Source organism: Medicago sativa, chromosome 6 (genome assembly GCF_051527215.1).
Source record: "Medicago sativa cultivar Bolivia chromosome 6, Bolivia_mono, whole genome shotgun sequence".
Taxonomy (NCBI): Eukaryota; Viridiplantae; Streptophyta; class Magnoliopsida; order Fabales; family Fabaceae; genus Medicago; species Medicago sativa.
The window spans coordinates 35,893,241-35,919,664 of NC_140754.1; the positions used below are offsets into that span (position 1 = coordinate 35,893,241).

General features: G+C 35.5%; 1 protein-coding gene, 2 long non-coding RNA genes and 1 pseudogene across 6 annotated transcripts; 2 read left to right on the forward strand and 2 right to left on the reverse strand.

The window, feature by feature from the left end:
- Window positions 1–1,662: 1,662 nt before the first annotated feature.
- LOC146914820 (uncharacterized) lies at window positions 1,663–2,406 on the forward strand. The gene is made up of 2 exons (XR_015014408.1): window positions 1,663–2,021; window positions 2,122–2,406. It is a non-coding gene; the product is annotated as an uncharacterized LOC146914820 (long non-coding RNA).
- Window positions 2,407–12,753: 10,347 nt separating this feature from the next.
- On the reverse strand, window positions 12,754–13,440 carry LOC146914821 (uncharacterized). The gene has a single exon (XM_085721146.1). It carries the CDS (start codon window positions 13,438–13,440, stop codon window positions 12,754–12,756), a length of 687 nt encoding a protein of 228 aa, XP_085577272.1.
- Window positions 13,441–17,221: 3,781 nt separating this feature from the next.
- Window positions 17,222–18,865, reverse strand: LOC146914822 (uncharacterized; annotated as a pseudogene).
- A 3,659-nt stretch (window positions 18,866–22,524) lies between these two features.
- LOC146914823 (uncharacterized) lies at window positions 22,525–25,492 on the forward strand. 4 transcript variants are annotated; one of them, XR_015014413.1, is made up of 5 exons: window positions 22,525–22,782; window positions 22,876–22,952; window positions 23,590–23,986; window positions 24,426–24,615; window positions 25,290–25,492. It is a non-coding gene; the product is annotated as an uncharacterized LOC146914823 (long non-coding RNA). The 4 variants fall into 4 exon arrangements; XR_015014414.1 differs by having other exon boundaries at window positions 22,897–22,952; XR_015014415.1 differs by having other exon boundaries at window positions 22,526–22,782; window positions 23,672–23,986.
- Window positions 25,493–26,424: the final 932 nt, after the last annotated feature.

Here is a 26,424-nt window from a genome sequence, read left to right on the forward strand (position 1 = left end):
TTGCGACAGAAAGTGTGATTGCATCCTAATTTTTAGATCATTGTTGTGCTCATAGTTCATGAGCGAGTGAATGTCATAGTTGGTGCTCCAATGAGAAGGATGAATAAGACACTGGAAGTAGACATGGCAACAAAACCCGCCCCCTCCAAGCCCAACTGCCCCCGCCCCGTAGTTAATGGGGAAAAGCCGATTTAACTAGGTGCGGGTGCGGGTCTAGGGGGAAATTTGAGTTTTTAATACGGAGACGGGGCCGGGGCTGGGGGAGGCTTACACCCGCCCCGCACCCACCCTTGCCCCGCACCCGCTTTTTGAAATTTACTTTATTAAATTTTATAATCTTATTTTCATAAGCACCAACCTATTTTAATATATTATTACTCTTTAGAAACATAATTATTAATAATTATTTTGCTCTTGTGAAAAAAGTTTATTACTCTTACACTCAGATCCGCCGCCCTTCCTCACCCTCCAAATCCTTTACGATGTAGCTACAAATATTGGTGGTGCGACGAGCTTCGCCTCCGCCTCGCCGGCTAGACCCCGTTTCTCTCCAGTCTTGGTGAATTCGGGTGCAGAGAAGTAGAGATTCAAGAACTGCCGGCGGCTTTCCGGTGGTTTTGCGTATGGTTTCCGAAACGTGTTGGTGGTTGGGTTAAACCACCATCTTTGCGTCTGTTACGGCCGGTCCTTTCACCGTGCCGCTGCAGTACACGGTGGTGCTGTTCAAGTTCCGCTCCAAAACTCGTCGTGGTTGCACCGTTTCTGTTTTTCCAGATCCAGTGTTGTTTCGTGTGGGGTTCGATAGGCTCGAAAGGGCTTTTAATGCTTGCTGTGATTTATCCAGGGGGCTTACATGGTTCGTGAACTTTTCCGTGTTGGCGGTAGTATCATACACCATACATAATAAAAACAAAAGTTCCATTGGTATAAGGTTGAATTTTACCTCGGTTGTGCTTGTATGATCTCTTGTTGTAGGCCAGAAATGGTTGATTTGCTGATCAGTTGGTGCACGTGGATTCGCTAATTACCATGTTGGCGGTCGAATTCACCCCATTTTCAAGCATTAGTCGATGGTTATCTACCTACCAATTAACATGGGACTGTATGGACTCGAAAGAGTCGTCAATGCTTGCTGTCGTTGTTGCGGCGAGTTGCTGGTACGTGATCCGATTCGTGTTGACGAGCGGTTCATTCACCAAACTTTAGACCCGCGCTTAATGTTAGAATTGTTTAGGGTTGGATCCACCTTGTGGATTTTTATTTTTTTTCTTTTATTTGCCCGTTAGGGTTGCTGACTGGGTCAGGTTTTATGTCCCCCCAGTTTTTATGTAATTTTTCCCTTTTTTTAATAATATATATGAGCAATTGGCAACAAATTAGAATAGGGTTCCAACTTAGTTGGACACTATTCTTTTTGATGTCATATCGCTATTGGCTTAAAAAAAAAGTCTATTAGATCTTTAATTATTAATATAATTATTGTTTTTTAATGCTATGAAAAAATAAGCATTTTTTAAATATTTTAAGAAAAGAGAGTTTTCACGGGTGGGGATGGGGGCGGGGCCGGGAGACCCGTCCCCAATGGGGCGGGGTTGGGTGTTTGATTTTTATCCCCGATATGGTTTGGGGACGGGGGCGGGTGCATGGAAGCGGGGGCGGGAATGGAGATGCTTAAACCCGCCCTCGAACCACCGCGTTGCCATGTCTAATTATTTGTGAGTTTTTAGATTACCTCTTTCTTGCGTTGCTGAAGGGACAAACATAAGACATTGATATATTGAAGAGACAATTAATGATGATTTTAATACTAGGAAAAGTTTTTTACAAACCTAAAAGAGCCAAACACTATTTAATAATTGGTTGATTTAAGGACAAATTTTGATTTATAAATTATAGTAATAAGTGATAAAACTATTTCTTACCGCAACGAGTGTGGTGGACGAGTATGGCTCAAACTATTAAGTTGGTTTATGTTATTATTATCTTTTTTTCTATATTTCTAGTTTCATTGAACACTGATGGTAATACATTTTTTACACATTTCAAATTTTGTTCTATACTTTATAAATATTATTTCATCTCCTTTTAATTATATTCTTTTACTCTCTTTTTTTATTGCAGCATTACCTGCATGTACAGAAGATTCTGATTGTCCACTTTCTATTAATTGTGATCCTGGTTTTACACTAGGCTGTTTAAGTGGCGAATGCAAATGTTTTATAAATATCAGAATTCCTAAACCCAAGTGATTATGCATTTAGGGTTGGACTTAAGAGTGTACTAAACTATTTTACAAGCTGTCATTTAATTACAATGTTGGCATCGAATAAGTTTTTGTACTCTAAGATAATGGTAATGAAATAAAACGAGGAAGAGAATAATAAATAGTTTTCACTCTACTTCTAATTATATAGTTTAATAAAGGGTTAATTATGTTTCTAGTCCCTATAAAATAGCGACCTTGTAAGTTTAGTCCCTACTTAATTTTAATAGCATTTTTAGTCCCTATAAACAAAATTTACTTATAATTTTAGTCCCTGCTAAAACAAAGTTTGATTAATTATCCTTAAACTCTTAAATTTTTGAACGATTTTTTTGAGACAAGATTAGAACACTATGAAAGGTTCGTTTACTAAAATTTAGAATTTTCTGACATGAAATGAATTAAATATGAATTTTTTAAAACGACAAAAGTTAAAGATAAAAAGTAATAAAATCTGGATGTAGAAATCAAATTTTGCGATAATTTTTTGCGGACGAACTTTTAGTAATGTTCTAAACATGTCTGCAAAAAATTGTTCAAAAATTTAAGAGTTTAAGCATAAATTAAACAAATTTGAATTGAGTAGGGACTAATACTCAGTGTAGAAAAACAAAATTAGGGACTAAAAATGCTATTAAAATTAAGTAGGGACTAAACTTACAAGGTTGCTATTTTATAGGGACTAGAAACATAATTAACCCTTTAATAAATATCGTAGTATTGTTATCATTGTGATTTTTCTCCGTATTTCATATGCTACAGACTAATGTGTGACTAATATACTTTGATATTGTAAAATCAAATAGTTTATCATATGAATTACAAGTTTTTTTTTTTAAACAAATCAAAATGAGATATATTAAACCAACATGCTACCCCTCCGTCACAGGGTTTGTCAAAGAGGAAAGCCAATAATACATTAGTGTCTGAAACAGTAGTGAAGCATTAGCCAGCACCCAAGCACAAGAAGTTATTTTAAACAAACTTATATTATTATTTGTTAAAGGATAAGAAAGACAAAAGAGCTAAATTTCCAAGTTCAACTACAAATTTTGAGTATTATTGTTATCATATATACTTAAGACTTTAAATGGAAACATAAAGTCATTTTTTATGCATGTTTATACTGACTTTTTTATAATTTAAGGATCCATGGACTTTAAGATCACACTCAAATAAATGCATAAGAATCCTTTTCGATTATAATCCATATTAGGCAGTTGACAAGAAATATAAATATACTTTTTTTTTTTTGAGGGATACTTTTCTATTTTTCAATGTCCATTTTAAACTTAGTAATAACATAGAAAATGTAAAATAGTTTACAAATGATTCCAGCCATTTCAACTGAACTATGTTTGAAAAAAATCATCTCAATTATATATACATTTCCTATGGTACAACATTTATGTTATGATGTAGTAACTATACTGCCTCTATCAGGGTCGTCTCTATGAAATTGGAAGCTCAACTCTCATAATAAGAAGGGATTGTTGTGATTCTTTGAATTTGCTTTACGAATTGATTGATTAAATGATTATACAAATCAGATGGTTTGATAGCATTGAATTCTTGTCAAAAAAGGAGAACTAGAGTCTAGAGCATTGATGGATGTTGGATTGGTGGTAGTTATCGGTGTGTGTGGAAGTGCGCGGCTGGGAGGTGGAGGTCAGGCATGAATGCGAGAAAGGTTGAAAAGAAGAAAGAAGCGGCGTTATGTCGGAAGAAACAGATATAACCATAATATGGAAGAGAGTGTAATTTACTTAAAACAAGGAATAATTTTTTTTGTCTTCGTTTGAACAGACTCCTAACTTGAAGCCACTTTGTTATGCAAATCTTTATGAAAAAAATGCTCACGTTGGAGTGCCACCATGGCATTAATAATCTTCATATTCATCATGAAGAAGCACACAATATGTTGAATGTTATATGAGAAATCCCACCATATGTCTTTTAAATTAAAACAACAAATGCACTGATTTTAGCCTCTTAAAAAAAAAAAAACAACAAATGCACTGGTAATAACAAGTTAAAGCTGAATCAACGAAATCAAGCAAGATACAACACAACTAATGTTTCTTTATTCCTTTCAACTCCATCGGGAGACGGTCTATCTCAACTTCTAATAACAAGGTTTCTTCTTCCAAAGCCTTAATCTCTTCCTCCCTCCTATTGTACTCATCCAGCGCTATTTCGACCAGAGCATTCTCAGCCGGCGTTGCAACTCAACCGTTCTCACCGGACATGTCAGAATGAATATCATTATCTTGTCAAAAAAAAAAAAAAATTAATGTTACCATAACTTGCGCATTTTTCATCTGCATTTTCTTTTTCAATTATTTGCATTCTCATTATAGAATTATTCTAACTTTTAACTTCATCTATGCGAATTCCTATTACGTAATTTCTGCATTTTAATGTCATTTAAGCGTCTTTTTAGTACATCATTTCTTCATTTTAATGTTGTTTGAGCGCATTCCTAATTAATACCAGAAAATTGTATTTTTGAATGTCATTTATGCGTCTTTCTGACACAAGTTTTTATTCTTTTAATGTTATTTAAGCGTCTTCCCATTATAAAAAATTTACATTTTAATGTCATTTACGTGTCTTAATATTATATAACAATTTTTTCTTTTTAAATTCATATATATGTCTTTCCATTATATAATTCATTCATTACTTAAACAAACAAAGTATGATAATTGTCGCGTCATTTTTCGGAGATCAAGGCTATTTGATTAGCTTTTGACTCACTAAATTTATTTCACGACTGAACATTTAATTTTTAAGAAAAGGGGAAAAAAGTTCAAACACCCCACATTTTGAAAAGATTTAGGGTTCGGGGGTTAGTTACATAAAGGGAAGGTGTTAGCACCCTTTATGTCCGTAGTACTCTACAGGAACCTCTTGATTTTATTTAATTAATGTGCTATAACTTGCTTATTTTTTTTGAAAAAAAGAATTTGAAATGATTAAAAAAGGGAAGACCTAATTATCTACATTTTATTGATTTGGAAGGACAAGGTCCTCTGCCTACGTACCCGTGAGGGATTAAAACCTCGTAGTTCGGGGTAAAAATTGACGTTTGATTGGTTGTGTGTTTTTTTTATTAGTTTGAAAAAGGTTTTAAAAATGAAAAGCCAAGTGGCAAACTAAATTTGTTTGTGTTTTTTAATATTGACAAAAAGAGACTTGAAGTAAGATTAAATTGATTGAAGTTTAATTAAGGAAAGAAAATAAAAAGAGACGTCACTTGATTTAAGATCAAGGTTTATTTAAAAAATATTTTTGTGTTCTGTTTTTGCTGTTTTTTGAATGATAATACTAAAAACTAAAACTATCGGAGCATAAATAAATAAAAGCGTAGGGACCCCATGGTGGCGTTGGACCACCACAAGGACCTTTTACCTAAACTAACAAGTATAAAAGTAAACATACACCCACACACGCACACCTGCACCTGAACTATTACATAAAAACCTATGATACATGCTATGGTCTGCGAGAAAATAAATAAATCACATTAAGCCTATATTTACATTCTAATTCCATGCAACGACATAAAAATAAAATTAAAATGCATGATAAACTGGACTAAAAATGCATGAGTTATTTACATTCAAACCTAATGTACACACTATGTCCATGTGATAGAATAAATAACGAAGAATAAATAACAAAGAGTTAAGTATGCATGATAATAAACCTAAACTAAAGATGCATGAATGAATTTATATTAACCTAATATGCATTCTAAGTCTATGTAATAAAATTAAATGCCAAAAGAAAATGCAAAATAATACAACGAACCTAGCTTAATTAAAAAATGGAATGTAAAAGAAATAAGTAATATGCAATGTAAATTAAATATGTATGCAATAGATAAATGAATTTTGAATATGCAGCCTAAACTAACACATATGAAAATAATAAAGTGCAAAATAAAAAAAAATGCAAGAGAAATTGAAATGTATGAATAAAAAAACAAAAACGATGTGATGCAAGGCAGGGGGTGCGGTCAGTATTCTGGAGGGTGTGGGAAATAAAAATGCATACTGGGCCTGAAGCAAACCGAACCGGGTCGGTTGGGTAAAGGAACTGGGTCGGGTTGGAATGGATATATATAGGGTATAAGACCCTTTCTTCAATCATTTCCACAAAAATTCCTCTCTCTTCCTTCTATCTTAACCGGTCTCTCTCTCTTCTTTCAATGTTTCTTCTCCGTCGAGATGGGGCGGTCCGACGCGGCGGGCCGACCACTTTAGGTGGCAGCGCCGCCGCTAAAAACTTATTTTTATTATTTTTTCAAGTTTTTTTTTTGTTCAATCTCCTCTACTCTTCTTCCTATACTCGTTTCTAACCTTAAAATTTCTCACAAACCTACCAACGCACCTAGATCTAAAAAGACAATTTAAACATAAAAACTCACCTTCGGACCGATTCTGTTTGTCTACTGCTTCGTGGCTTGACCCCTGATCCGTTGTCGTTGATTTGCGGCTAGCCTGGGCGGTTCGTGGTTGTGCCTTTGGTATTTGTACCTTTGTGGTTGTGATTCGTGAATGGATGCTGGGAACTGTTTGTTGTGATGCTTGCTGTTGTTGAAATCCGCCTGGATGTTGATTGCAAGGCTGTGGTTTTATGTACGGATTTGATATGGGCTAGGCTTGTGTTGGCCGATTGATGATTGGGTCTGTGGTTCGTGATGTGTCAAACGATTGTAGTTTGGATGTTTGGATTTGATGCGTGTAAATGGTGTTGGGGTGTGCGACGGTTTGGCAGTGGTGATGTTATGGGTTTTTGAATGGCTTGAGAGTGATTTTGTTACTGGTGTTTGTATTCGGTGTAGAGTGAATTGATTTTGCCATTTGTTTGAGCATGCAATTGGTTTTTTTTTGAGCTGCAGATTGTGAATTCCCCCCCCCCCCCCCCCCCCCTTGTTGTGTTCTGCAGATGTGTATTTATAATGCTGGATGTGGACTTAGGGTTTTGTTGAGAAGATGCGCAAAAGTTGTGCTTCTGGATTGGGATGAGAGGAACGAATTGTGTTTCTGTTCCTGAGTTTGTGTTGCAGACGACGTGTGCACTGGAACTTAATGAACGCCAGCATGTAGCTTGAATTTGGACTGTTTTTTGGACTTATGGACAAAAATAAAGCTAAAACCGAAGATAAAGACTAAAACAAATAATAAAAATAAATAATAAAAAAATGACAAGATATTTTAAAGTTTAATTAAAAGAAAGTAAAGATTTTTTTTAAACAAAATTAAAGTTAATTAAAAAACTTAAATAAAAGATGGAATTAAAAATAAGAAATTAAAATAAAAGAAAAGAGGGTCTGACACGGAACCAAAAATGAGGTATTTTAAAGTACCTCTCTGACGAATTTTTTACTGAAAAGTCAGAGACTAATCAGGGTTAAACGACATGTGTCAGTGTATGAATGTAGGATCTTAGGTCAAAAATTGGGGTATGACAGATGCCCCTATTTAAGTTTCTTCGTCCGGAGATTTAAAGATGGAATCTTTAATTCGATCGGAGCGAAGAGACTTAAATACAAAGTACACCAATTTTGGACCTAAGATGCTATGAATGCTCGTGAAATGCTTGTATGAATGCAGGACGACAAAGATGACTTGACTGAGATTAGAAACAACGACGGGATACCCAAATTCGTTGAAGAATGGGATCCGACTCCGCTAGGGAATGTAGTTTCACTGGGGAAAAGATTGTCTACTACCGTATCGGTTTGGAACGATAGCTTAATGAAGACGAAACTTTTTAGTGACATCACTTGAACAACTAAACTGGGGATGACAGTGAAGAAAATAAAATGTGATTCCAAACTGAAACATGACGCAAGGTAAACTCAAGCGGTCCGTTGTTTAGGACTGGCAGCTTGAAACAAGATAAAAAAGATTCAAGCTGTCCGTTGTTTAGGACTTGCCACTTGAAACAAGATAAAGGTGAAATCAAGTTGTCCGTTGTTTAGGAATTGCCACTTGACACAAGATAAAGTGTAGACTCAAGCTGTCCGTTGTTTAGGACTTGCCACTTGAAACAAGATAAAGGTAGACTCAAGCTGTCCGTTGTTTAGGACTTGCCACTTGAAACAAGATAAAATGTAGACTCAAGTTGTCCGTTGTTTAGGACTTGCCACTTGAAACAAGATAAAGGTAGACTCAAGCTGTCCGTTGTTTAGGACTTGCCACTTGACACAAGATAAAATGTAGACTCAAGTTGTCCGTTGTTTAGGACTTGCCACTTGAAACAAGATAAAGGTAGACTCAAGCTGTCCGTTGTTTAGGACTTGCCACTTGAAACAATATAAAGGTAGACTCAAGCTGTCCGTTGTTTAGGACTTGCCACTTGAAACAAGATAAAGGTAGACTCAAGCTGTCCGTTGTTTAGGACTTGCCACTTGACACAAGATAAAGTGTAGACTCAAGTTGTCCGTTGTTTAGGACTTGCCACTTGAAACAAGATAAAGGTAGACTCAAGCTGTCCGTTGTTTAGGACTTGCCACTTGAAACAAGATAAAGGTAGACTCAAGCTGTCCGTTGTTTGGGACTTGCCACTTGACACTGACGGGTGACATCTCTTGACCAGACACACTGGGGATGACACTTTTGATGATGAGAAGGTAAATGTCAGATGCTCATGCGTAGAAACTTGCAGCTTGACACAATGATAAGTAGAGACCAAATTGAAAAGACATAACCGAAATAAGATTTTGGTGACTAATGCAATCATGTATGAATTGATATCGCGTATATAATATGTATGAATGCATGAATAAGTGAAAGTATTTACGTATGATTGTATGAATGTATGATTGTATGGATGTATGAATGTAACTTGTATGATTGTATGAACTGTATATGACAGACGACTCGATGAAACGAGACAAGATATGTAGGATGGGAGGCGGACTGACATCGCAGTACAAACACTCGGCAAACTTCCTTGGAGATGATATTATTGTGAACAAATTGAGCCATTGATGGTATAAAACCCGGCACAAGGTAGCAACTGATGCCTCTTGGGGATAAGGCCCATTGTTGACCAAAAGTCTGGAAGAAGTCGCCATTTGTAAACTGGCGCAGAGTGTACTTCCATCCGCATGCTTCAACAGTCATCATTTTTTTTTGTATATATTTTTGAAAATCCCTAACTTTTGCCTGGACCGCTCTTTCGGGTTTTCAGTCCACCGGGAGTATCTTCCTTTTTTGTGCCCCTAATTTTTGCCTGGACCGCCTTTCGGGTTTTTAGTCCACCGGGACGCTCTCTATTGCCTAAGCCGCCTTTTCAGGTTTTCAACTTAGCGAGCATTTATTTTTGTATATTTTTTTTGTATATATATTTTTTTTGACTGTGAAAGCATCTTGCTCGAAGCGAAGGTCCTCTTCATTGTGCTTAGCCATGTTTCTCTTTCGGAATGTGACCTTTTTCGAGGGTGATGTTGATGTACGCTTCAACTACTCACGAGTTCAAAGAGAGTGTGTTTGTTGTTCACACTTTTCAAAAGATGTAAAAAAAAAGTTTTGTATTTTGAAAATTTTTGCTTCAAGTATTACCATCAAAAAGAAGAAATTTTGCAAATAGAATAAACGGGAGTTCCAAATAAATGGGCACAGGCTCAAATTTGATGAATTGAGTGGCGACCTGCCAATGGCATGGCTCCACGGATCTTTGAAAAACTTGGAAAATGGTAAATATATGGAAAGGTACATTGAACACAATAACCGTTATATTCCCTGACAACTTTGAATGCCCCAGTTCTGAGTCTTTGATATGCAGATGCTTCGAATCGGAGGTCTTTTGATAGTTGGATGCCCCAAATGGACTGTGCTGACTGATGCAGTTACTTGTCATGATCCTTAACTTTTGCATAGATCGCCCTTTTCGGGTTTCAACCTATCAGGATAATCATCATTTTTGTCTCTAATTTTTGCCTGGACCGCCCTTTCGGGTTTTCAGTCCACCGAGACGCTCATTTTTGCCTAAGCCGCCTTTTCTGGTTTGCGACTTATCGAGCTTCTATTTTTTGACAGAGTATTTCTTGACTGCACCGGCATTCATGGGGCGCGTGAGTTTGTCACCATCCATAGTTGCAAAAGTCATTGTATATGGGCCTTCATAGTTAAGCATCCACTTGCCCCTGAAGTCTGATTGAAAAGTATTACCTTTTTTAGGCATGAAGTCTTTTTCTTGAAATTCATGGGGACGAACCTTTTTGTTAGAAGCTTGTTTCAAACCTCTTTTGATATGTTTGCACAACGTCGTCATGTGTTTAAATTCGATCAAGCTTGGACTTTAGCAGAACTCCTATTGACGGGACTTCGACCTTCACGGAAAGCACGACCTCCATGTTGCATATTGGGGAAGGAGGGGGGCTGCCCCTATTGAAATGTGTACTGAAGTACGATATTTGAGCAAAGTGAATGGTAGCACGCCGAGCCAGTCTTTGTAATTGAATGTCATCTTCTGGACAAGCTCCTTGACATTTTGTTTGCAGCTTCAATGACTAAAATGCCCCAGTATGTGAGAGATCTCGTCGGGAATCTCTTCATTCTCTTATTCAGCTTCGGATACAAGGAACTCAAAGTTGGAAGAGAGTACATGATTAATGTGTTCAACGGGTTTATTAATGCATGATTTGATGATTGATTTTGACAATTGAGTATAAATTATGATTATGCGGATATTTGAGAATGATTATTTTTGGTTTTTTTGTATTACCATTTTTCCAGAATAAGCACAAAATAAAATCAAAGTCAGGATCAAAACGACCTTTTTATTAATGATGGAAAATACATGAAGCAAAAAGCCCTAAACAAGTTCACTTTCGTCTCGGGCGGGACGAGGATGTTTTTGAAAAGCGAAAAGCAACAAGCAAACATTATTTGAACAAATAAGCAGTAGAAGGAACATCAAAACGACCCCATTGCAGCTATCCACTCCATGTGTCACAATATTAGGCAATATAATTTGGCAGTGGATTAATTTGCACATCCGAATTCAACCTTCAAAGAGCAACATATTGGCTTCAATCAGCTTCTGGACTTCAATCTTTAAAGATAAACAGTGCTCGATGTCATGGTCGGGTGCCCCTTGATGAAAGGCACATGAGAGGTTAGGTTGATACCCAACTGGTAACTCGTTAGGCACTCGAGGGGGCTTTCTAGTTTTGACAAGGTTCTTCATGAGCAAGATGGGAAGCAGCTCCGCATACGTCATTGGGATTGGGTCAAACTGCATCTTTGGAGCCTGTTGTCGAGGCTGTTGTTGATGTTGGCGTTCGGGCCCCTGCTGGAACTGCGGCTGCTTTGACTCGGCCTGAAGCGTTGTGATCTCTTGTCCACTCCTCTCTTTTGTTTGCACTAGTGTTGTAGGTGCGAGTCGACTTTGGACGAGGACAGTCGGACTAATTTTGAAACAGATTGACCTTTTATGGAAAAGAAATTTGGTGTGAGACTCTGGATTTGAGACTATGAAATGCAAAATGATGCATGATGTTATGCAAAAATAGACACATTTTTTGTCATCGAAGGACTTATGAAAGCAAATTTGTAAACATCATAATTGAAAATTTCATTTACTAATTAAAGTACTACAAGATAATTCCCTTTTAACAAAACTGAGCCAAGGGATAGACTCCTAAGTACATCACAAAAAGCTAGAAAATAACATAAAGTAGTGAAACATCTGGGAAACTCTTGAGCTCTTATAGTAGACTACTCCTCGAAATCTGGGTGCGGACCGTCAAACAAATCCATCGAATTCATGCGCTGCTTCTTAGTGATATGCTTTTTAAGCAGCCTGTCCTTCTCTTGGAGTAGATCATCTCTCTCGATCATTTGTTGCCCTAATTTGAGAATCACACTTTCCTGCTTCCTTATTTCCTCATTTTTATCTTCCATCATGAGCATAGCCTCGTCATATTTCCTTTTCCAAGTGGCAATTTCTCGGTCTTTATCAGCCAATCGTTCTTGGTGCTCTCCCAGAGTCTTAGAGGGTAAAGGTAATGATGAAGATGGGATTGTTGCGGATACGAGCCTCGGTACCGTGTAAGGCATTTGATTCTGGATAGCTTTACTGATGACCCACTGAATGTAAGATCCATGCAGAAAATTGTCCCTTTTTCCCAGTTGGTTCCTGTTAAGCCTGTGAATACTCCGCCACGCTTGCACAAATTCCTCCCTTTTGCCCAGGTGATTTCTGTCATTGTAGTAAAACTCATTGGTTAAAGCAAGGTTACTTGGTTGGGTCTTCATTGGGTATCCCAATTGATGGCGGGCAAGGACGGGATTGTAGCTAATTCCTCCCTCCATACCAATGAGAGGTACATTGGGGTAGTCACCACACCTGATAATAATTGTCCCGTCATCCCAAGTTGGATGGTACCAAACTATATCAGTTGTTGTCAAGGCCATGATTTTTTTAGACCAGGGGGTACCTTCAAGGTTGGCTATGAAAGAGCGGGGTTAAGGTAGATGAGAGACAAACCATTTGTAGAGTAAAGGTGCACAACAAAGGATAGCTCCACGAGTTGCAAGAGTTCGATCATGGATGGAATGGTAGGTGTTTGCTAGAAGAGTAGGGACGGGGTTTTTGGTAAGAAAAACTTGGATGGCACGGATGTCAACAAAATTAGGAATGTTCGGGAAAAGCACAAGACCATAGATAAGTAGGGCCAAGACAGAGTAAAAGGCATGGGTGGCGCCAGCCTTCTCAAAAATGGAGGCCCGATCGTAAAGGAAATCGATGGAGAAACCTGAGGGACCCCCTTTGGTTTGGACAATAAGATTATCTCTTACAATGGAGGCTTCAAGATGGAGGGCTTTAGCAATGGTTGAGGCTTTAGGATTGGGTTCAAGGCCGCTGAAAGGTACTTTGTTAAGCACGGTTATACCGATCAAATGAGAGTACTCTTCTAGTGTAGGGACAAGCTGATAATCTGGGAAAGTAAAACAGTGACAATGACAGTCATAAAATTGAACCAAAGTCTCCAAGACACCTTTTGTAACATCTACCTTGAGGATATCCAGCAGTTTCCCATGAAGTTCGCGAAAATCATCCTGACTAGCTACCTTCCTCCCTAGCTCCCTTAATTTAGCCACATCTGGCTTATTCAAAGTATAATTCCTAGTGTTTCTTGTAGGAATTTCCATCTACGATGTTTACAAAAGAAAAAATTTCATATAAGTCCTTCGACATTTTGATGATGAAAAAGAAAAGTTTTATGAATGAATGCATGTATGCATGATTATGCTAAAATACGGAGAAAACATAGTGAGGTTAGGTCCACAATGTTGGAGTTAAGGGTAATAACGTCATTTGGTAAGGACTATGGTTTTCAAACGTACCTGTATCACGGGTTCTACCAAGTTCCCAGAGTTATCAACTACTTCCAAACACTATCAGGTTACGGAAATACTTCCGTTCCAATAATGTTCGTAAGAAAGTCTCGTCTGAGTGTGGTATCGCTTGTCAACTAAACCAAGATTACTCATGATTTGCCACCGCACCACATCCTAAAAGGCCAAGAGGGGTTAAAGGTAACTAAAGGTCCTCAACTTTCGACAGTCACTTAAAAATAACATGCCAAACACGAATACTCATGCCAACATAGTATACTTCCAAGATCCCTCAGCTGAGTGGGGTTATCACATGTGTCGCAGACCAAAATTCACTCTTGGCAAGGCACTATGATTATACCACCGTCCTATCTTAAATTTCTCTCAAGTCCGGGCGTAGGACTTATCTCACCACTCACGTTAGAAGAAGGAAGGAAGAAGAAGGGAGAACATATATACAGATATTTCCATCTTTTATTTTTGTTTTTTAAGCAAGTTATAGCACAAAAATTAAATAAAGCCAAGTTAGGCTCAACCCTCTTAGGGGGTCCCCAGCAGAGTCGCCATTTCCGTCGCGTCATTTTTCGAAGATCAAGACTATTTGATTAGCTTTTGACTCACTAAATTTATTTCACGACTGAACATTTAATTTTTAAGAAAAGGGGAAAAAAGTTCAAACACCCCACATTTTGAAAAGATTTAGGGTTCGGGGGTTAGTTACATAAAGGGAAGGTGTTAGCACCCTTTATGTCCGTAGTACTCTACAGGAACCTCTTGATTTTATTTAATTAATGTGCTATAACTTGCTTATTTTTTTTTGCAAAAAAAGAATTTGAAATGATTAAAAAAGGGAAGACCTAATTATCTACATTTTATTGATTTGGAAGGACAAGGTCCTCTGCCTACGTACCCGTGAGGGATCAAAACCTCGTAGTTCGGGGTAAAAATTGACGTTTGATTGGTTGTGTGTTTTTTTTATTAGTTTGAAAAAAGTTTTAAAAATGAAAAGCCAAGTGGCAAACTAAATTTGTTTGTGTTTTTTAATATTGACAAAAAGAGACTTGAAGTAAGATTAAATTGATTGAAGTTTAATTAAGGAAAGAAAATAAAAAGAGACGTCACTTGATTTAAGATCAAGGTTTATTTAAAAAATATTTTTGTGTTCTGTTTTTGCTGTTTTTTGAATGATAATACTAAAAACTAAAACTATCGGAGCATAAAGAAATAAAAGCGTAGGGACCCCATGGTGGCGTTGGACCACCACAAGGACCTTTTACCTAAACTAACAAGTATAAAAGTAAACATACACCCACACACGCACACCTGCACCTAAACTATTACATAAAAACCTATGATACATGCTATGGTCTGCGAGAAAATAAATAAATCACATTAAGCCTATATTTACATTCTAATTCCATGCAACGACATAAAAATAAAATTAAAATGCATGATAAACTGGACTAAAAATGCATGAGTTATTTACATTCAAACCTAATGTACACACTATGTCCATGTGATAGAATAAATAACGAAGAATAAATAACGAAGAGTTAAGTATGGATGATAATAAACCTAAACTAAAGATGCATGAATGAATTTATATTAACCTAATATGCATTCTAAGTCTATGTAATAAAATTAAATGCCAAAAGAAAATGCAAAATAATACAACGAACCTAGCTTAATTAAAAAATGGAATGTAAAAGAAATAAGTAATATGCAATGTAAATTAAATATGTATGCAATAGATAAATGAATTTTGAATATGCAGCCTAAACTAACACATATGAAAATAATAAAGTGCAAAATAAAAAAAAATGCAAGAGAAATTGAAATGTATGAATAAAAAAACAAAAACGATGTGATGCAAGGCAGGGGGTGCGGTCAGTATTCTGGAGGGTGTGGGAAATAAAAATGCATACTGGACCTGAAGCAAACCGAACCGGGTCGGTTGGGTAAAGGAACTGGGTCAGGTTGGAATGGATATATATAGGGTATAAGACCCTTTTTTCAATCATTTCCACAAAAATTCCTCTCTCTTCCTTCTATCTTAACCGGTCTCTCTCTCTTCTTTCAATGTTTCTTCTCCGTCGAGATGGGGCGGTCCGACGCGGCGGGCCGACCACTTTAGGTGACGGCGCCGCCGCTAAAAACTTATTTTTATTATTTTTTCAAGTTTTTTTTTTGTTCAATCTCCTCTACTCTTCTTCCTATACTCGTTTCTAACCTTAAAATTTCTCACAAACCTACCAACACACCTAGATCTAAAAAGACAATTTAAACATAAAAACTCACCTTCGGACCGATTCTGTTTGTCTACTGCTTCGTGGCTTGACCCCTGATCCGTTGTCGTTGATTTGCGGCTAGCCTGGGCGGTTCGTGGTTGTGCCTCTGGTATTTGTACCTTTGTGGTTGTGATTCGTGAATGGATGCTGGGAATTGTTTGTTGTGATGCTTGCTGTTGTTGAAATCCGCCTGGATGTTGATTGCTAGGCTGTGGTTTTATGTACGGATTTGATATGGGCTAGGCTTGTGTTGGCCGATTGATGATTGGGTCTGTGGTTCGTGATGTGTGAAACGATTGTAGTTTGGATGTTTGGATTTGATGCGTGTAAATGGTGTTGGGGTGTGCGACGGTTTGGCAGTGGTGATGTTATGGGTTTTTGAATGGCTTGAGAGTGATTTTGTTACTGGTGTTTGTATTCGGTGTAGAGTGAATTGATTTTGCAGTTTGTTTGAGCATGCAATTGGTTTTTTTTTTTGAGCTGCAGGTTGTGAATTTCCGCCCCCCTTTGTTGTGTTATGCAGATGTGTATTTATAATGCTGGATGTGGACTTAGGGTTTCGTTGAGAAGATGCGCAAAAGCTGTGCTTCTGGATTGGGATGAGAGGAACGAATTGTGTTTCTGTTCCTGAGATTGTGTTGCAGACGACGTGTGCACTGGAACTTAATGAACGCCAGCCTGTAGCTTGAATTTGGACTGTTTTTTGGACTTATGGACAAAAATAAAGCTAAAACCGAAGATAAAGACTAAAACAAATAATAAAAATAAATAATAAAAAAATGACAAGATATTTTAAAGTTTAATTAAAAGAAAGTAAAGATTTTTTTTAAACAAAATTAAAGTTAATTAAAAAACTTAAATAAAAGATGGAATTAAAAATAAGAAATTAAAATAAAAGAAAAGAGGGTCTGACACGGAACCAAAAATGAGGTATTTTAAAATACCTCTCTGACGAATTTTTTACTGAAAAGTCAGAGACTAATCAGGGTTAAACGACACGTGTCAGTGTATGAATGTAGGATCTTAGGTCAAAAATTGGGGTATGACAATAATATTCACTAGAACCATGACCCGTGCTGACGCAAGGGTCTTATTTTAATGTAGAATAAGTCATAATAAATTTAACAATAAGCCGTAAAACATAAAGAGTACAAAATTTATGATACATTCCAAGCTATGAATCATAGGAATAGTAGAACTTTCATTCTGTTAAATAATAGAAAGTACACAATCTAGGGAAAATTGTCAGGCATAAATAGTTTACAATGAAGAATATTAATTTCGGTCAATCCTTCCAAGTACACAATTTAGGATACATTGCGAAAAACTTCGTGATAAACTACATTAGAAGTTACATCAGTGTTTTCACCATCATCATCAGATATTAATATCTTCAAACCTTCTTTTGAAGTAACCCTCGACAAAGCCACATACAATTGTCCATGAGAGAAGATAGGCGATGGCAAATATACGCCAACAAGTTTCAAAGATTGACCTTGGCTTTTGTTTATAGTCATTGCAAAAGAAACGGTAAGCAGAAACTGCTTTCGTTGAAACTTGAGAGGAATTCTAGTATCAGACGGTATCAAAGATATCCTTGTTATAAAAACTTTATCACCTATGTTAGAGTCGGATATGACTTGTCCTTCAAGCACAAACTTACCCATCCTTGTAATGACCAACCTAGTTCTGTTGCACAATCCCAAACTCTGGTCTATATTTCTCAATAACATCACTGGAACTCCTACTTTTAAGCGCAACTTGTGATTTGGAAGTCCAGACGCAACTACTGTGTTGAGAAATTTAGGTGTGTGAACATCGTCCACTGCATCGGTACCTGTTTTATTTGCTAATGGGCTATCATAACTCAAATATATTTTTTCTTCTCCTGGCAGCAAGTCCAACACATACTCGTTTATCCGATCAACAATGGAATTTTTAGGGGCTAATATAGCTCTATTTTGGAAGTAATCTATATTGCTCATATCTTCTTAAAGATTTGGGTAAGTGTTAGAAACAATTGAAGCAAGAGGATCACCTGATGTTATAAAAAGTAAGTCAGATGGAATACTAACAGTAATATCCACATCATTGATTTCCCCAACTGTACCATCACCAATACTCAATACCCAATCTGAAAATAGCTTTCTTTCTTCAATGTCTGACTCACGTGCACCGTGTAGAATTCTCATATTTTTGGTGAGAGTGAGAACCTCACAAAATCTCCAAAGATGAGAAGAATTAATTGTCGCATGTACAACTTCTGGTTTGATACTTTTGGGTATTACTGGTAATATCTGTCTGAAGTCACCACCAAATGGAATGTCTTTATTTCGCGCGTCCACCTTTTTAAGAATATCTCTAAAAGAGCGATCAACTGCCTCAAAACAATGTATGTGCATCATCGGTGCATCATCCCAAATTATGAGCTTTGCCTTAGCAATTAATATCGCCAATGGTGAATCTGGTTCAATGGTACATGTTGAACACTCGTCAACACTTAAAGGAATACAAAACCTAGAATGCACAGTTCTACCACCTGGTATCAGCAATGCAGTAATTCCACTCGATGCAACCGCCAACACTATTTCACCTTGAAATCTCAGTGCAGCGCACATAGCCCTCCATATGAATGTTTTTCTTGTGCCACCGTAACCGTAAAGAAAGAACAGACCAGGCCTACCCTCACCAACCCTTGTCATTACCCTATCATAAACATTTCGTTGTTTTGCAGTTATGGTTGACATCATTCTTTTGCGTTCATCAACTAATGCAGGCCTGTTATAGCTCATCTCATCTTGTATCAATTTATTTTGCACGTCAGGAACTAATGAATGATCTGCTGTTGGCATTGGAGGTTATTTAGACAGAGTCTTCCCAAAACTTTGCAACAACATTTCAATTTCTGCTAGAGCGTACGCCTTCAACTGTTCATCGTTTAGCACCAAATCTGAAATACATATGCATATAAAATCGAAAGTATGAATAACCAACATTTAATAAAATATAAATATTATCACAAAATACAAATGATAGAAGGAAATTTTCTCACTTCAGTGCTCAGCTTAAACGGCTAAATAAACACTAAAATAATGTGTTAACGGGAGTAACATTAGAATGAAAGAAAGAAATCACAGCAATATGAACATTTAAATAATGTGTATATCAGTACCTAATAAGCAACATGTTCTGCAAATAGCTTTAATAATTGCATCAACATGATGCTTTAATTGTGTTAAACTTAAGTGATGTGTCATGAATCAGATGTAACTATTGTGTTAGTTTAATCACTTGAGACATGCCTAGTGAATATATGAGTTGTATACTAATCCAGAATTCATGTGTATCAATTCAATATAGACTACTGAACTAAATAGAATATAAGACTTAAAGCAATTGACACATGAATGACATACATTGATTCATATTATAATTACTTTTTTTCCCTGAGATACCTAATTTAATTTCTATATTGGCTGCTGTTAGGACATGAAAATAAATAAATATCCATACAATTCACCGAAATATAGAGTGAAGTGCATTGCATTATCCAATTATCTAAGCATGAAAAGCGGATTTGTATATACGTTGAGTTAAACGGTACACTACAAGAAATGTTGCATATTGCCAAGGAACAATGCCAGGAGCAAGAACTCCTGGCAAATTTGCCAGGAGCAATGCCAGGGATGCCCCTGGGAAAATGTCATAGGAAAATACTGGACCACCTTTTCATGAACCAGGGGTGAGCCCCTCACAAATTTCAATAACCCCTGGCAAAATTTAAGGCCCAAAATCAAATTCAAAGAGGGAACAGGAAAATGCAGGCATTGCAGTGAAAAAAACATGGGGTTGCCCTTGTTTATTATTATTATTATTACCATTGTTGTCAAAAAAACTCTTTCCTTATACTCTTCTCCCTGCTGCTGCCGCTGCCTTGCGACTTTTCTTCTTCTTTTTGCTTGAACCCCACTTCCCAATTCTTTCAGCCACCACAACTTCACCGTCATACCTCCTTCCACCAAACCACAACCACCATTGAGACCCTCTCCTCCCCCTCTTCAAAAACTAACCATTTATTTTATCGATTGGTTAGATTTGAAAAACCCAATCATCACCTTCTCTCTTAATTTCTAGTCACTATGATCCTTTTTTTGAGAAACCAAACCCACCATCTTCTTCCTCATGATGTTAGCAACAAAACCCCTTGGTTTATTTCATGATCGGAGAACTTTAACCCGCAACCACCGTGCCGGAAATCACTGCCACCGCGTCGGAAAAATCATTTGCGGCCATTTCATCCCTTTCTATTCTTCTTCTTGGTGAGTTCTCTCTTCTTTCTCTTCTCTACACTATATTTTAGAAGTTTTATATTTATTTTCAGATTTTTGCTTAGATACACTGATTGAACATGTTATTTTTGTTAAATTGATGATTTTTAAGCTTCCTAATAAGGCCCAAGGGGATATAATAGAATTGGTTGTTGTTTGGGTTTTGTTTGGTACTATTGTATCATTGAAAATCATAATTTAAGAGTAACTTAGACATAAACAATTTTCTTTGGAATTTGATAACTTGTAGACTTTGATGTGGATTGAACTTTAATCCTTGAATTGATGCTTTTGTTGGGATAACTTGTTGGAAATTAGTAATGGTGACTAATCGTATTAGTAAAATCACATTTAAAGTGATGTGGATTCAAAGTAATATGAAGAATTCAATATCTGATGTATTGATTCTTGTACTTTGTTCTAGTTTTCGTGTCTTTGTTAAGTTGTGTACGACTTACCGTCGTTTGAATTACAAGAAAAGAGAATCCATCCTTTGATGAGGAGGATTCATATGTAAACCAATTATATAGATCTTAGATTATACAGAGCAAGGTAATTAGTAAATGTTGTCATTGAGGGTTTGGATCCATGACAGCAAAACAGATTTACTCTGTTGCCACTCTGACAGAAGTGTGCTTTCATATTCAGTGGCATAATGTTTGGTTAGATTATGTTTTTCAGTAAAGAATAGTGTTGTAACTTGTTTGTAATGTACCTCTTTGAGGGTATGCAATAACCATTCAACAATATTGTTGTAATGAAAGTAGGATGTGTGATTTGCAATATAAGGAAGGAAGAAAAAGAAGAGAGATTGGTACATGTTATTCATTCCTTACCTACTGAGGTTGAATTTCAGGCTCCCACACCTAATCCTTTTTAGGCCTAACTATATTTCTAATCCATCAAATGTGGTAATTTTAGCTTTTGGCCTAACTATGTTATTATTCCATCAGTCACTGAATTTTGAGTTTGAGTTTGGTTCGCTTACATTATACTTTCACTTAATCATCTTCATCAAAACCTTAGGCACACAAGTCTTTGAAGCATAGGGCTCCAAATTCTTTATAATAAACTTATAGGTTTCATAGTGATGTAACATGGTAGGCACGTTTCAATATTGCAGAGATAGGATCTGAGATTATATCAGATTGTGCTAACTTCTAAATAATGCACTGCTATGTACAAAACTGAATTTTTGTGAATGTCTTGTGTCTTATCTTGTATTTTGATGCTCATGAATCACTGAACTTGTGTAATTTTGCATTGTTTCATGTCATTTATCTATGTGTACCTGAATTTCCTGTGTTAAACTTGAACTAAACCTTAAGTTAGATATTTTTTCATGTCATTTATCTATGTGTACCTGAATTTCATTCTAATTTGGTTTTGTTGGCACAGGAGGATACGCTACAAGATCTTAATTTAAGTGGATCTTCCTAAACATATGTTATACCATCCTCCCGCATAGAACACATCGCAACACAGTTATGCACCACTGATGCACCACAGTTATGAGGATTCGAAGAGTTTTCGTATGCAATTGGACTGATACGGACATCTAATACTCAAGAGTTGAAGCACTTGATTTGGTACACATCCAAGTTAATATTTTCTTCCTTTTTCTGTAGCTATTTCAATTAATAAATCAACTTTGTTATTTACCAATGGCGTTCTATAGTCCCCATACATTTGTGTTGTTGCAATCATATAGAAAAAAAATTGAATATGTTTGATGTCTCCGTTATCCATAATTTATTTTATTCATAAATGAATGATGTTATACTCATAGTTGTCAAAGCGGAAACGCGGCGCGACGCGGCCACCCCCAAAAATTGACGAGACCCGGTATGCGGGCGCGACGCGGGGGCTTTTACATGACGCGGACCCTAAAACTAAAAATTATATTATTAATAAAGGACCAAGAAATTATGGAAAAAATTATATTTGGTATTAGTATAAATGAAAAATTAAAGATTATTAATTGTTTTTAGTATTAAATACTATTATACTTAAATACTTTTAATGTTAAAATATCATATTGTTCAAAAAGAACCACTACTAGAAAACTGCCATTTAGTGACCGAATTAGAGACCCATAATATTTGGTCACTACAGAGGCCGATTTAGAGCCTATATTTACAAAACAATTGGTCAAGGACAAATTCGTCTTTAAATCGGTCACAAAATTATTTTTGTGACTGATTTAGAATCTGATTAATACCAGTTGCTACATAACATTAAAATTAAAATAAAAAATATATAATATATAGACTGATTTAGGGATATTCGCTTATTTTTTTATTTTTTCACTTTCCTCTCTCTTCGTTACTTTTCACTTTCTATGGAAAGTACGTAACCTAACCTCTCTCTCACAGCCACCACCGTTCAACAACTTTCTCTACCAGATCCAGCCACCACATGATGAGATCGGAGAAAAAGAGACGTTATTCGAGATCCCCATCACGAGATCTATTTTCTGGTCTGATTAGTTTTTGAAGAGTATTAATTTCATGGTCGTCCTCCTCCTCTTCTCCTTCGTGGTAAGGCCATTGACGATCACTTCTCCTCATTTTATTCGTTCTATTTCATGTTGGTTGTTGCACTGAGTTTTTTTCTCTTTCAATTTCTTTCAGATTCAGATTTTTTTTTTACAGGACCACCATGTCGGAACTCTACTTCCGCCGCCGCCGTGATTTTCTCTCCTTCAAGGGTTAGTCTTCAATTCTTATTTTGATCAGCTTATTCTTCAAACAGAAAAGCCCCAATTTTGTTTAAAACCTAATTTCCTTTTTTTTTTTATACAAAAGCTACTAGTTTTTAAGAGAGCTATGTTTGATACATGTTCTTTGTTGAATCCCTTCTCTATCTGAGTGTGTTTATTCATTTATTGCTTGCCAAGGTTTGTATATGAAATCTAATTTTAATTATAATTGGACCATACTCTCTTTTTTACAATGTTTGGAAAATATATATACTACAATTATTATGTAACTATAACATTCACTTTTTGAGCGTAAATTCACATTCCTCATCCATGTATACATGATTTTGAACTAATGGCTATTACTCATTATCTTTTAAAAAAAAAACTCATTATCTTTAAATGCATATTTTGTTTAAGAATGATATTTTATATCCTGTTGATTCCAATGAATAACCTTATTTGATCTATGCAATATTTAACTGAATATCACCAGTTTGTTTTGTACTTTAAGCTTTATGGTTTGTTAGTTTATCTTCTAGTTTCAGTGTGGTGTATCGGTTTTTGTTTTGCTTCAGTTCTTGTGTTCGGTAGTGTTGGGATTTGTTGGCTTATGTTGCTTGTGGTTACTTATTATAATTTTCAGATGCCTTTCTGCTATGTATCTCTAAAGTTCAAGATGCGTTTTTCCTTTGGGTTTGATGCATTTTACCGGTTGTGTTGTTCAGATCTGCTATGCTTCTAATTGTCCAACTAAATTGTCATTTTTGGGTTCAATTGGTGTCATTCGAGGGTTTGCTATCTGTCAAGGCTGAAGGAGTTTTGGAGCTTTGTTTTGCGGCTGTTTGAATAGGATTTTAAGTATGTTGTATATGATAATTACTTATTAATTTTTATTGTATTAACGTTGTGCAGACTGCAGATCTACAATAAAAAAGACATGCGTGTAATGGTGAGGTTCTTTTGTCAACTTTAATAAAGAGAAACTATGTGAATGATGAAGGAAAAGTCATCACTGTAAGGAAAAGCCGGCACCATTTGAGGTAATATGATGACAAAATATAATCTTCTTATTGTAACTCTGCTTATTGATTGATACATCTACCTACTTTTCAATCTTTGCACTAACTTGATGAAAACATGATTTTTATTCTTTCATTTATTTTACTTCATTGTTTTCAATCCATGTTTTAGCTTTTCTTATTTGAGTAGCACCCAATGATATTGTTGTCACTAGTCTTTGATTTCAAATTAATAGGAAAAAACTATAGGCGAAGTTGATCAATGCTAAAGAGGATTAAAAATGATTTGTTATAGAGAACAATAGGCTTTTTTGATCAGGATGGTAACAGAATCAATTTGCATTGTTTGCCTGTTAATTAAACTTTGATTAGACTTAGGTAACATTCATGTACTTAGGTGGGCGTGAGATGGAAATAAGACCCATGTTTTGAAGTAGTGTTTGTTTGTCTACTTGTGTAGGATTTGATCGATAAAGTTTGGCAAAGTCAAGTTTATTGCAGTGTATGGAAGGCATTTTTATGATTGTGATGTTCAGGTTTAGTTGGTGTGACATCTTGGGGATATTGTTGCGGATATTTCAGCTGCTAAAGCTTTTAATCCTTCCACAACTAATATATTGGATCCTTCCATACATCTAGAAACAGATCAGGTATTGTACTGATTCCTCTCCTAATTTAACATTAATATATATCTTTTCTCTTACACAAGTTGACCATGGTTTCAACCATATATTCACTAGTTTTCCTTTAAATTTTAAGTTTGTGTTTCTTCTTCCTTGCTTCTTTGTGGCTCCTGTTTTTTTTGTAGCATATTTTCTTCTGGAGTTTGGCTTTTTTGTTTTGGTTTTCAACCCCTATGAAGGGTGTTTTCCTGCTGGTGTAGGAGCCTGTATGCTACAAAAGTTGAATAAATATGACAAAAAAGTAGTACTTAAAAAGCCTAATAATATTGTTTTAAAAAGTAGTACTTAAAAAGCCTAATAATATGACAAAGACGTAACTGCAATTAATACGACAACGTACTACAAAACCATGAATGTTACAATCAATGATGAACTATATATAATGAAGTTTTACAAAGGGAACAAAGTAGTTGAATAAAAGTTTTTTTAATGGAAAATCGATAGTAGTACTTAAAACTTGAATAAATATGGCTTGTGCTTAAAAAATGAACAAATATAATTTGTTGAGTTTACCGATGCATATCTTGTACAAACATTCAAATCAACCTTATGTTTGTGTTTGTACATTATATTGAGTCTTTCATATATACAAGTATCTTGAATGTATTCTGTTATGATACTAAGTTACTTGATATTGGCAGGTGGTGCTTAAGAATAACATTGAAGTTATGGATGCAAGTAAAAAATAGAGATACAAGCTTTCCAACCATTTAAGAATATGCAGTTCATGGTTCCCGCTTTTCTTCTTTATTTCTTGATGAAGTTAGTTTATTGTGTTAATGTAATATTGTACTTTACAGTTGGTATTTGAATTATAATACATAAATGCATATTTTGTTGTGTATGATTTTATTATACATTTAGAGGTAAAATCATATTATGGCAGGTTAATTTTTTTTTTTTTGGCACAACATAAATTAGAGACTGGTTTAGTGACTTATTTCGTTTATTACTAATAAATTCAGTCACAAACTCGGTCTCCAAAATTGGTGAGAAAATCCGTCTCTGATGCAAGTCTCTAGTTCGGTCACTAAACTCAGTCACTAAATCAGTATCTAATCTTGGGAGCTCTTAATCAGTCGCAAATTACGTTTCTAATTTCTGTTTCAATTTCGGTCACTGAATTTCAGTCACTATTTTGGTCACTGAGGATCAGCGACCAGCATATCAACGACTGATATTTTTACTCGCTATTTCAGTCACAAACTGCGTTAGTGACCGATTTTTATGATATAGCAACCGAATAATCGGTCTCTAAAACGCTGATTTCTTGTACTATTAAAGTACCTTAAATAATATACTTAAACAATATACTTAAATACCATAATGCTAAAAAAAAAACTAAAATACCTTAAACAATGTACTTAAGAAACAAATTAATTGTATATACTTATTAATTTAAAAACTATATATCATACTATATTTATTTAAATACTATATATCACACTATATTTTTTTATAAAGAGAAAAATAATATATCATGTCATAATTTAAAAATAATATACTATACTATGTATTATTTATTATTCCTTTTAAAAAAAGTACTATTACTATTAATTTAGTAAAACAAATTATTATTATTATTATTATTATTATTATTATTATTATTATTATTATTATTATTATTATTATTATTATTATTATTATTATATGAGCGTGACTTTTTTAAAATCACATTGGCAATTAATTATAAATATTTATTGATAAATATTATGAAAAACATAACTGAATGCCTACAAAACTTTACCGCATATAATAATAATAACCTAAGGAAAA